Source organism: Oncorhynchus mykiss, chromosome 29 (genome assembly GCF_057628025.1).
Source record: "Oncorhynchus mykiss isolate SJ-2025 chromosome 29, ASM5762802v1, whole genome shotgun sequence".
Taxonomy (NCBI): domain Eukaryota; kingdom Metazoa; phylum Chordata; class Actinopteri; order Salmoniformes; family Salmonidae; genus Oncorhynchus; species Oncorhynchus mykiss.
In genome coordinates, this window is record NC_143050.1 from 13,330,240 (window position 1) to 13,343,113 (window position 12,874).

The 12,874-nt window shown below is 42.6% G+C and overlaps 1 protein-coding gene across 1 annotated transcript; it reads right to left on the reverse strand.

The window, feature by feature from the left end:
* Positions 1-8,355: 8,355 nt before the first annotated feature.
* On the reverse strand, positions 8,356-12,135 carry LOC110510168 (high mobility group protein B3). Its single transcript, XM_021591530.3, has 5 exons — positions 11,819-12,135; positions 10,051-10,255; positions 9,754-9,899; positions 9,348-9,522; positions 8,356-9,202 (listed from the first exon to the last, which is right to left on the reverse strand). Exons 2-5 carry the CDS (start codon positions 10,198-10,200, stop codon positions 9,071-9,073), a joined length of 603 nt encoding a protein of 200 aa, XP_021447205.3. The 5' UTR covers positions 10,201-10,255; positions 11,819-12,135; the 3' UTR covers positions 8,356-9,070.
* Positions 12,136-12,874: the final 739 nt, after the last annotated feature.

Genomic DNA, 12,874 nt, shown 5'->3' on the forward strand with positions numbered 1-12,874 from the left:
CAACTAGCTATGATGGGCTCAAGTTTTTTTCTTTCAATTTGCAGTAAATGCTTTAGCTAGCTAGATTCTTTACAGCCACTGTTTCACAAGACGACAGCCTGGTTTGCTGGTTGTTTCAGGAGTCCCTAAAACATTAAACAACCAGAATTACAATGTCATACTCGTGTCACAACACCCATAAAGCTAGCCAGCTAGCTGGCTAATGTTAGCTAGTCAGCTAGCTTGCTAAATCGCGATTTTCGTAAATTAACTTTACGATTAAAAAAATTATACTCGTTTGTCTCTACATTAACATATTCCTGTCAAATGTACATTGTTTTTGCATGATTCGTTATTACGTTATAATCACTTACATTTGCTTCCATTATAGTATTTTTGTCAGCCATCTTTGAAGAACGTCTCCAGCCTTTGGTCGCTTAGCGTCAAATTCGTCATGGGAACCACTCGATATGATTGGTCATCGCCCAGCGGTTAACTTTGGAGAAAGTAAAACTTTTTCACCGCCTCCCACGCCACCTTCATACCGCCCAAAGGTCGCCGATTGAAATGAATGGGAAGCGGTGTTTCACCGCGCGGCAACCTGTCCTAGTGTATCATGCCCGAGTCTGCCCCAGATAGTTTCCTTAGAGATGATGAACATAATTACCAAGATGTTCTTGATCTGATTGAGGAGTAAGTAGGCTATATGTAAATTGTGGCATCGTTAGAAAATATTTAAGGCAAATTTGGATTATTTGAAAATAATTACTTTTTGTTGATAGAGTTGATAACGTATTGTCGAAAGCACGTAGGCAATATTATATAATGTGTCGATAGGGGAGTAGGCTAATGTACAACAACGTAATTTGATGTGCTAGTATTTATTTAATGGATTAATTAAATTGTCAATTAAAATATACACGTGGTGTTATTTATTTTTATTTTATTTTACCTTTATTTAACCAGGCAAGTCAGTTAAGAACAAATTCTTATTTTCAATGACGGCCTGGGAACAGTGAGTTCAGGGGCAGAACGACAGATTTGTACCTTGTCAGCTCGGGGGTTTGAACTCGCAACCTTCCGGTTACTAGTCCAACGCTCTAACCACTAGGCTACCCTGCCGCCCCGTTATCGAATACAGTACCCATCAAAAGTATACAGAAGATAGCCCTATTTGGTAAAAGACCAAGTCCATATTATGGCAAGAACAGCTCAAATAAGTAGAGAAACGACAGCCCATCATTACTTTAAGACATGAAGGTCAGTCATTTCGAAAAATGTTGTGCAATCAAGCACTATGATGAAACTGGCTCTCGAGGACTGCCACAGGAAAGGAAGACCCAGAGTTACCTCTGCTGCAGAGGATAAGTTCATTAGAGTTAACTGCACCTTAGATTGCAGCCCAAATAAAGGCTTCACATAGTTCAAGTAACAGACACATCTCAACTGTTCAGAGGAGACGGCGTGAATCAGGTCTCCATGGTCGAATTGCTGAAAAGAAACCACTATTAAAGGACACTAATAATAATAATAAGAATAATAATAAGAGACTTGCTTGGGCCAAGAAACATGAGCAATGGACATTAGACCAGTGGAAATTTCTCCCTTGGTCTAATGAATCCAAATTTGAGATTTTTAGTTCCAACCGCCATGTCTTTGTGAGACGCAGAATAGGTGAATGGATCTCCGCATTGTGTGGTTCCCACCGTGAAGCATGGAAGAGGAGGTGTGAGGGTGCTTTGATGGTGACACTGTCTATGATTTACTTAGAATTCAAGGCACACTGAACCAGCATGGCTACCACAGCATTCTGCAGCGATACACCATCCCATCTGGTTTGCACTTAGTGGGACTGTCATTTGTTTTTCAAAAGGACAATGACCCAATAACACCTCCAGGCTGTGTAAGGGCTATTTGACCAAGTGATGGAATGAAAGAAGCGAAGTGGGAAGGGGGGGAACGTTGGGCGATGTGAGCATGGGCGTTGTGGTTGACCAATCGAAGCTCACTAAAGTTTCCATCACAGACAAACTGAAATGGTCCACTCAGACTTTTTCAGTTTGTCTGTGATGGAAATTATAGTGAGCTTCGATTGGTCAGTCACGACACCGCAGAGTTCAGTTTATTCAAATATCGGTCCCACCCCTTGTTCATGTCCCTTGCCCGCCCAACGTTCCCCCCGCCCACTTCGCTTCTTTCATAGAAAATGAACGGTCTTTGATTGTTTCATCGCTCCCAACGTGCTATGTGGATCTCGTGTTACACACAGGAGGTGTTCAGTAAAATTCTTTGAGGAATGGATCCCTGGCTACCTACAAATGGACACTAAGGCTGGTCGTGTGAAGCTGGACAGAGCCCATCGCTCTCAAGCACCGATACCCGGTCCCAACCAGCGCCCACGGCGGTGGTTATAAAGTTCCACAACTTCACCGACAAGCAGCGCGTCATGGACGCGGCTAGAAACATCGGCTCTGATGGTAGTCAACGTAAAGGTCCAAAGGTCTCATTCAATGATTATTCCACTGCGGTTGTACGAAGACGCAAAGCGTTTGATGAGGCGAAGGCTCGACTCAAGAGAATGAAGATGGACTACGCACTGTTGTATCCGGCCACATTGAAGATTATGGTCAACGGATCACCTAAAAGAACTCTACACACCTGAAGAGGCTGCTGCGTTTGACTCGCGGGTAAATAACTTTAAGCTGCACCTCCGCAGCATTGGATAACTTGTTTTATTTTTAGTTGAATCTGATCATGAAACCGATTCAGTAATATTCGTATCTTTATTATTTTTCTTGCTAAATTAACTGCCGCTATAGCTCAGGCTGAGATATGTGTGAATCTATATTGGTTCCCAGGCTTGGTTTTAGGTGGAAGAGTCTCAATCTTCTATTGATTTTCATATATATAAAGGATGAGGCTACTGAGTGGCAATGCGGACTTAAGAGTCTACATTGGAAAGTTGAAGTCCCCTGCATGTTAGCCAGTGGGAAAAAAAACATTTTGGATCTTTACATGTTTAATTTTTGGGTTTAGTATAGTTCGAGTTCAGGGTTCATGTCATTTGTTTATACTCGGTGAGATAGAGGAGAGTTCAACACATGGAAAAAGGTACCACCCCACTTTTACAGTAGATTCCAAGAACACAGGATGAGATGTTACTATCCTTTGTGCAAGCACTTCCAAGAGTTAATGAACAGTGAGCCTGGTGAAATTTGGGGAGCGCATCATCAGTAGTGTACCTTTGGTTCCTAGGGTGTTTCGGCCTTTCACACTATACACCCTCCCCAAAGGCGGCCAGCGACAGGGTGATCAATCCTACGCTTGCGTCCCATTCCCAATTAGTCATAGGAGTTGCCTTGTTGATGATAGCCAACATCCTATGGGACTATGCATGGCAGGGGCATCCTCCTCCCTGAGTCAAGCATTGTTGACCGCATACCTCCTGGCCCTCTCACTTCGGGGCCCAGCTGGGGTCTTTCCTCTTCATCCAGAGCCACTGACTGCTGCCTTCTGCCGCCTCCGATACAGCTTTGATTGCCGAACGCTGGCTCTGGCCCTTAATTCCAAGGTCTCTAAGCAGTCTAGTTGTAGATGTTGCCACAAAACCTCTGCAGCCCACCTCCACTGGTCGGACTTCTGTGTTCCAGCCATGATGCCGTGCTTCGGCAGCTAGATCGGCATAGCGCAGATGCTTTCGCTCATAAGCCTCATCTACTGAGTCCTCCCAGAGTACTGTGAGCTCAATGATGAAGACCTTCTTGAGTGAACGGGACCAGAGCACCATGTCAGGTCTTAGGGTGGTGGTTGCGATCTCCGGAGGAAACACAAGTTGCCGGCCAATGTCAGCTAGCATTTTCCAGTCGCGGGCCAAGCGCAGCTGGTCTCGCTCTAATGGTGTCGAGCCGCGCTTCGGTGGTTTAGCCCCTTCGCGGACAAAGTTTGTCCGTAAGGGGTGTGATGCTGCTGGGGGTGGTAGGGAGTTGGTGGCAGCTCGCTTGTCCTCCAGGGCGGACGCAAGGTTTTTAAGGACTTGGTTGTGACGCCAAGTGTAGCGTCCTTGAGTGAGGCTTGTTTTACACCCTGTGAGAATGTGCCTGAGGTTGGCTGGCATGGAACAGAGGGCACAGTCCGGATCTTCACCATACCATTGGTGAAGATTAACTGGTGTTGGAAGGACGTCATATGTTGCTCTGATGGAGAAGCTCAACCGCCTCGCTTCCATGGCCCACAGATCCTTCCAGCTTATCTTCCTCTTCTCCACACTGTCCCATCGAGTCCACTGTCCCTGTTTGGAAAGAGAGACTGCCTTGGCCCACCTTGCAGCCTCCTCCTGATGGCGTACTTCCTGCACTACCATCTTCTGCCGCTCTGGTGCAGTGGCCTTACTCCAAGCAGCACGGCTAGTTAGCCCAAGGCCTCCTCTCCCTTGCTGAACATGACCCACAATGTCAGCATGTCTGAGGGCTGCTGTTGCCTCCTGGACTGCTTTTCCTGGCCTCCATTTGCGCCCAGTTGCCAAGGTCGGCGCGTTGTTGCTCACCACTGGGTCTCGAGATTCATTCAGTGTCATCTGGAGCCTGGTTTTTGAACACTTGAATTCCTCTGTTAGACTGGTGAGGGGCAGCTTGAGGACACCATCTCCATAGAGGCCTATGGTGGTAAGGCATCGTGGAACTCCGAGCCACTTCTTTAAGTAGCCTGTGACTCCTCTTTCCATCTTCTCCACTGTTGAGATTGGAACCTCATACACTGCTAAGGGCCACAACACCCGGGGTAGGAGACCAAACTGCAGACACCAGGCCTTTAACTTTCCAGGTAGCTGGGTGTTGTCAATGGACTGTAGGCTACTACTGATGTCTTTGCGCAGCTGTTGCACCTGGTCTTTGTCCTTCAGGCTTGCATCATACCACTTTCCAAGGCTTTTTACCGGCTGCTCAGACACTGTTGGGATTTGGTCATCTCCGATGAAGAATTTCAGGTCAGAGAGTACTCCCTTCACAATCGAGATGCTGCGTGACTTGGATGGTTTAATCTTCATACGGGCCCAGCTGATGTTCTCCTCAAGTTTTCTGAGCAGTCTCCTGGTGCATGGGACAGTGGTGGTCAATGTTGTAATGTCGTCCATGTAGGCTCTGAGTGGAGGGAGGCGGAAACCAGAGTCGACTCGCTGTCCACCAGCAACCCATTTTGAGGATCTGATGATAACCTCCATTGCCTCAGTCTGGATATTGAATGGTCAAGGCGCAATGATATTTCTAGACTTTTCAGAATTAATCTCGGACACTGCAGTGGGAGGAGATTTTAATTGCTTGTTGAACCCTCTTATTGATAATTTTCCCAGCGGTATAGAGTCACTCTCTCCTCAAGCTAAGTCACTTAAAGCTATTTGTGATGATCTGGGGTATGCGGATGTCTGGAGAACTTTTCATTCCTCACTTTTTTCTCTGCACCTCATGGATGTCAGACTAGAATAGATTACTTTTTATATGCCCAGGACGTCTTTGCAGTCTGTTTTATCCGCTAGGATAGGAAGCATAGTCATATCTGATCATGCTGATGTGATCCTGGACATAAAACTCAACGGGGCATTCAATCGGTCAAGACATTGGAGGTTGAATACAGCCAGTCTTAAAGACCATACATTCACATATTTTATTACAGAGTTTAAAGCATTTTTCTCTTAACTCAATCAACAGATAACCCCCTCGCTCCTTTGGGAGATCTGTAAAGCGTACGCCAGGGGTCTGATTATGTCTCATACAGCCACTAAGAGATTAAGAGACTACATTAAAAACTCCCACTCCTGCCCTATTAAAGGAAATATCAGTCATTAGATCAACGTTGGACTCTCTCCGAACACAGGACGCTGAAAAGAAAATGAGATTTGTCAGGCAAAAGCTATATGAACATGGCGATAAACCAGGAAAGTTCTTGGCATACCTAGCTAAAAAAAGAGAGCCGACTCAGTCAATTGCTACTATTACTGATTCTGATGGCAATCATTTATATGAAAATAAAATAATAAATGACTCATTTTAAGAAATTTTATACAAACCTTTATGCCTCACCGTTCTTGTGATCATTTTGACCCCTCGGGGTGAGATCTTGCGTGGAGCCCCAGATCGAGGGAGATTAACAGTGGTCTTGTATGTCTTCCATTTCCTAATAATTGCTCCCACAGTTGATTTCTTCAAACCAAGCTGCTTACCTATTGCAGATTCAGTCTTCCCAGCCTGGTGCAGGTCTACAATTTTGTTTCTGGTGTCCTTTGACAGCTCTTTGGTCTTGGCCATAGTGGAGTTTGGAGTGTGACTGTTTGAGGTTGTGGACAGGTGTCTTTTATACTGATAACAAGTTCAAACATGTGCCATTAATACAGGAGTGGAGGACAGAGGAGCCTCTTAAAGAAGAAGTTACAGGTCTGTGAGAGCCAGAAATCTTGCTTGTTTGTAGGTGACCAAATACTTATTTTCCACCATAATTTGCAAATAAATTCATTAAAAATCCTACAATGTGATTTTCTTTTCTCATTTTGTCTGTCATAGTTGAAGTGTACCTATGATGAAAATTACAGGCCTCTCTCATCTTTTTAAGTAGGAGAACTTGCACAATTGGTGGCTGACTAAATACTATTTTGCCCCACTGTATGTATTGAGAGACGCAAGGATGGGGTGAGAGAAGCACCGAGCGAGAAGAGGAAAATGGTGTACGTATGTATGTGTGTGTGTGTATGTATGTATGTATAAGTGAGTGCTGTTTTTTTTTGTTGTTGCTTTGTCTCTGTTGTCTCTCTTAATATGGGTGAAAATTGTGAAATTCCCATAAAAAATACTGTTACAAAAAAAAAAAAACTAGGCAAGTCAGTTAAGAACAAATTCTTATTTACAATGATGGCCTACCGGGGAACAGTGGGTTAACTGCCTTGTCCAGGGGCAGAACAGATTTTTACCTTGTCAGCTCGGGATTCAACCCAACGCTCTAACCACTAGCCTACGTAAAACCTTCACAAACTTTTACAGATGCACAATTGAGAGCATCCTGTCAGCTGTATCATAGCTTGATAAGGCAAATGCACCACCCACAACTGCAGGGCTCCCCAGAGGGTGGTGCGGTCTATCAAACGCATCACCAGGGGCAAATCACCTGCCCCCCAGGACACCTACAGCACCAGATGTCACAGGAAGGCCAAAAAGATCAAGGACAACAACCACCCAAGCCGCTGAATGTTCACCCCGCTATCATCCAGAAGGCGAGCTCAGTACTGGTGCATCAAAGCAGGGACCGAGAGACTGAAAAACGGCTTCTATCTCAAGGCCATCAGACTGTTAAATAGCCATCACTAGCACATAGTGGCTGCTGCCTATATACAGACTTAAAATCACTGGCTACTTTAATAAATGGAACACTAGTCACTTTGTCTACATATCTTGCATTACCTAGCTCATATTGTATCCTATTCTATGCCCCTCTGACATGGCTCGTCCATATTTGTATTCTCAATTCCATTCCTTTACTAGATATGTGTTTTGGGTATATGTTGTGTAATGGTTAGATATTACTGCACTGTCAGAGCTAGAAGCACAAGCATTTCACTACACCACACCCGCAATAACATCTGCTAAACATGCGTATGTGGCCAATATACCACGGCTAAGGGCTGTCCTTTATAGTATATTGGCCATATACCACACCTCCTTGGGCCGTATTGCTTAATTATACGTCAACATTGACATTGAAAGGAAAATGATCTGGAGTTTAATAAGGGCAAATTCTCTAGTAACATTCTTAATTTCATGTTAAGATGTCATTGGGCTAAAATGTTTGATAGACCGGGCAACCCTGGTAGCAATCCAAAAGGATCTTGGCTGTAAGATATTTCCAGGGTCACCTTGAAGGACCACACAGCAACCTCAACCTTTTCCATGGTCATGGTTAAAAAGGTGACATTTTGATAGTCATCCTGTCAGGCGGCATCATTCACCAGAGGTTTCCATTTAACAACCTTGTCGTAAGTCAGGAGACTTGTCAAGGGTTAAATCTATTGATAAGTTTGATGTTCAGTCATTTAAAAACAAACATTTCTCATTGACTTTTCATGCAACCTTTTGTTGCTCTTTTGCAGGTTATTTATCCAACATGTGAACCACTCCACTCAGATGAGTGTTTTGTCCGTTGCATGTGGGGAGAGATGGGCTCCAGTTCACATATTTTTCCCACTTAAGAGGCAAGTGACTGGCAGTCACTACTGAACAGTAGTGTAATATCAAAATAGTATGTTGCATAAAGTGTAATACATTTACAGCATACACAACTTAAAGATAAAACAAATGCAGTCCTCATAATGCAGGGAAGAAATCAATTTGGAGCCACACAGAACGTAAAAATGTAGTTATTTATTTTAAACCAGAGGTATCCTAAACATACAAAACAAAATTGCAGGTGGAAAGAAAGTCCAAACTCATCCAGATGTAGTGTCAATGTCAGTCAAGAGGGAGACATCCTCACATCTAAGTCATTCCACTTAACCGAATGAAAAGAAAAAAAAACTAAGTCATTCCTTTCAGCCATTACAAAGTGAAATGGATCAGCCCTGCTTCAAGCACAGGTGTTTGTTATAATAGGTCAGGGCAATGTTAAATACCTGGTTGTCAGACTGGACATCTGCCTGAAGTCTATGGATTGTGTGTCTAGATACAGATAAACACTGGTTCAAGTCCCTTAAACACAAACTTACAATTCCTTGAAATGAACATCCCAATAAAATAGAACAATTAAATAAAATCTATTTCAATAGCCATATGGTAGCACACACACGCCACCTTACACATCTTTTAGGAGTTAAAGGGTATGAACTCTTAGGCTATTGCTTTAAATAGGCTTGTTCAACTGAGAAAAACAAAAGGGATAAGGAGAACACTGAGAGCACAGTGTTAAAGACCCAAAGGACAAACAAAGTAACTACAGGGAGAAAACAGTTTCAAACCACTTTGATGTTTTGGTCTAGGACAATTGAACCCTACAGATGAGTCTGCTCACCAGCCAGTGTCTTATCCAAACACAATACCATTTTCTAATTTGTCAAAGATGATTAATCATCCTCCTCATCCTCGTCCTCATCATCATCGTCGTCCTCATCATCATCATCGTCCTCATCATCAGCCTTCTTTGATTTAGAGGCTCCTGCCCCACCCACTTTTCCTCCTTTGTAATCTGCCACATCCTAGAAACCATAAACAAAAGTCTTAATCCACAGGTTTTGCAATATTTAGCTAGTGATTCCCTGTTATGTGACACCAGTCAGAGCACAGTGGTAAAATACCATTAAATTGCACATTTGAGACAAATAGAGTTCTCAACAGCGTTACCTTTTGGTATTTTTCCTTGAGTTTGTTGGCTTTGGCAAGATACGGCTGCTTATTGGAGTCTGTCAAGTTGTTCCACATCTCACCAAGCTTCTTGGCCACATCCCCAATGCCAAAGCTTGGGTGTTGGGCTTTGATCTTGGGGCGCTGCTCAGCACAGAAAACAAAGAATCCTGATCTGTAAGAGAAGGAAATGTAGTCTTTACAGATTGTTGCAGGCCTTCAAAAAGGAATCACATTGTTGTGAATTGTCTACAATAAGCAGCATATCAATATCACTTCAAATACAAATTGCTTCAAAAGCACAATTAAAATGAATCTGAAGACACCTATGTGAAATAGTGCAAGATGGTAGTTAAATTAATTAACAATTCTATAGATGATTACGGAGTTTTAGAAATAGACATACTGAGGTCTCTTTGGCGCATTGGGATCCTTCAGTGCCTTCTTGCCCCTTTTCCCAGGAGGACCATAGCTCGTCATTTCCGAATCATAGCGAGCTTTGTCCTGCTTGGCCTGGTCCTCAAACTTTGACTTCTCCTTTGGAGACATTGTCTGAAAAACAAGTGGCAAGTAAAATGTTAAGATGGCATAGCGATGGATATGACTGGACTATGCTTGCCTAGTACCATTAGGTTGGAAAATAATGATCATGACAAAATTGTTTCACACTGAAATACTTCAACGTTTCATGTTGCTCCTCTACCTTCCATCTTCCAGAGCACTTCTTAGAAAACTCTGAAAAGTTGACTGGGATCTCTGGATTCTTATTTTTGTGTTCTTCTCGGCAGGTTTGAACAAAGTAGGCATAGGCAGACATCTTGCCCTTCGGCTTACGAGCGTCACCTTTGGCCATTCTGAAAAATGGTGGATGTTCTCTTGCACCACCAGAATATCTCGTCCACCAGCTCCTACAAGACAAAGACATTAAAGCTAAATTAAAACGCTCTCTCTCCGGAGTCTGGAACCCAAAAGCACATCACAATGATCCTTCTATGGCGGGCAAATTTTCAAACAGTTTATACTTAAGTATTTCAAGACAAGATGCCCAGCTATTCCCATAATACAAGTTTAGTGTTATGTATGAAGATGAAGTTATGTATATTTTTTCATTCCAGCTATTGTACAGTTACATTTATTTAATCATATTTTGTTGGTTAGCCCACGCCGACCCACACAGTGCCTTAAAGTAGGTTAAAAAAAGTAGGCCTGTTATAACAGATTTTTAGATAGCAATGCTGCCTGGATTAAAATAAAAAAAATATAAATATTATATATATATATATATATATATATATATATATACTAAATTCAAAGTAGAAAATGAGCTAGTTGATTGAAGAGATAGTTAGGCTACTCATGTCATCCACCGTCAAACCGCACATCCGAGATTAGGCTAATTTAAATACATTATTTTTAGTGCATGCTTTGGTGATGCAACTCAGTATAGGCCAACGTGCGGTTAGAAGCGAATTCCTCACCAGGAATTACTCATCTTCCATTTTGTGCGATACATTCTCATGACAGAAACTGTCCTTTAATTTGATCAACATTTCGTGTTTTGTATTTCTCTCCTTCACAAATAGACCCATTAACCACATTTGAACACAATTCTAAAGGCGCTTGTATGGGGACTGTATTTGGTTCCAATGAAGGGTAGATCTCCTATAGGAGTGCATTGATTAAAATGGCTTCGGCTTCCCTGCTAGGGGAGGGCTTAACAACAAAGCCACTCAGACACAGCCACGGATTACAAATGGCACGGGAACAACGTCAACGCATTACATGCGTTCTGATCTCAATCGTTTGATCAACTGAAAAGGCTTCTTTCGAGTTCTATAGACCTATACATTTCATTTCCAAACGCGGAGATTACATCAGCTTGTCAAAGTTATCCAAGCACCGCCCGGCGCACAGCTGAGCTGTCATTAACAAAGGCTGTACAAGCCAGCCATGACTGGTATAGCGATGGCAGCACCGAGTCAAACACAGAAAACTCAAACCAGAAGGAGACGCAAAAGAAACTAAATAAAATGTTCGACATTGAGGGAATGTAGATCGGAGATTAAAACAAATTGGCGTCGTTTCATTAGATTTTCAGTATTGAAATAACAATTGATGGCTGATTGTAGTCGTTCAATGGCCAGCCATTTTAATGCACTTATATGCTCGACAATGAACAGTCTCATTTATTATTTTTTTTATATTAAAAAAAATATTAAAAGATCAACTTTGAATCAAACAAATTCCAATGCTTTTCAATACACAAATGTTACGTTTCGATAATCTACCCAAAGAACCAGATAATCCTTTTAATATAAAAAGGCCACTAATGAATTAAACTTCCAAATGTATGAATAGAAATATGAACACATTGTCAAGAATGAGGAAAAAGTCTACCAAAATATACATTTCCTATAGGATGCCAATATATTCCAAACAATTGTTTTCAAAAGGCCCTGTCGTCTGCCTACCTGTGTTTGTTTGAGCGCAGTCAGTCACACGATCCGACGTCCTTCCCTTTAACAGCTGAGTAGCATACACAGCCTCGCGCTAGCTGACTACGAGACCGGTCTGATTGGATAGTCGTTTCACATATTTGAAAGAACCTCCACTAGTATGTATTGGTTAGCACCTTGGAGAGCACATAATATATATTCATGACATCCCAACTTCAATTGGACCAACACGCAAAGCTTTTGACATTTCGTTTCTTACAATATAGTGAAATAAATTAATCATCCTCGTTCCCCCAAATATACAGACCTAAAATGTTTGATCCATTTTATTTGGAATGTAACAATCTGAACTGTGACACTAGGTGCGTTCGTAAATTCACTCTGGAGTGCCAGAGGGCGTTCAAAGTGTGCTCTGGGCGTTCGTAAATTCAGTGGTTCGCTCTGGTTGAGTATTGTTAATCCGAGCGTTCTGAACTCACAACGGCAGTCAAGCACCCAAAATAGCTTGCTAGCTACTTCCAGGCAGAAATGAGAGAATTCCTCACTGACCATTTTTCTTACCCTAGCAGAGCAGGTTAAGCTGTGTTCATGTTATCCAGAGCGTTGGTGACTAACTGTGCTGCTGGCAACAATTTAATTAGCTTTTTTTGCTGACGTTTACTGACACCGGCCATATTCAATTGGTGTTGAATGCATCTGTTATTCTGCGCTCTGGCACAATCAGACGAGAGTGCTCTGAAATCGGAGTATAATTAGCATCTTATCATTAGATGTCTACGTTGCATATAAAAAATACAAAAAAGTATGTGTGACATTTCGGTTACCAAAGACGGCGTCCTCGACTCAGTCTGTATTGGTATGCGCTCTGGAGTCGAGGACAAAAAGTCGCATTCCAGATTCTTGCTCAGAAAACCATTTCCAAGAAACCACGGAAAGACACTGCTCAGACTCAAAATGCACCGGTGGATGCCAACTTGTACCACATTTCATTACCCAAAAGAATGTGGACCATCGCTACGGAGCGATATTACAGAATCTTATCAGATGGGACCAGACCGGAATGTACATAGT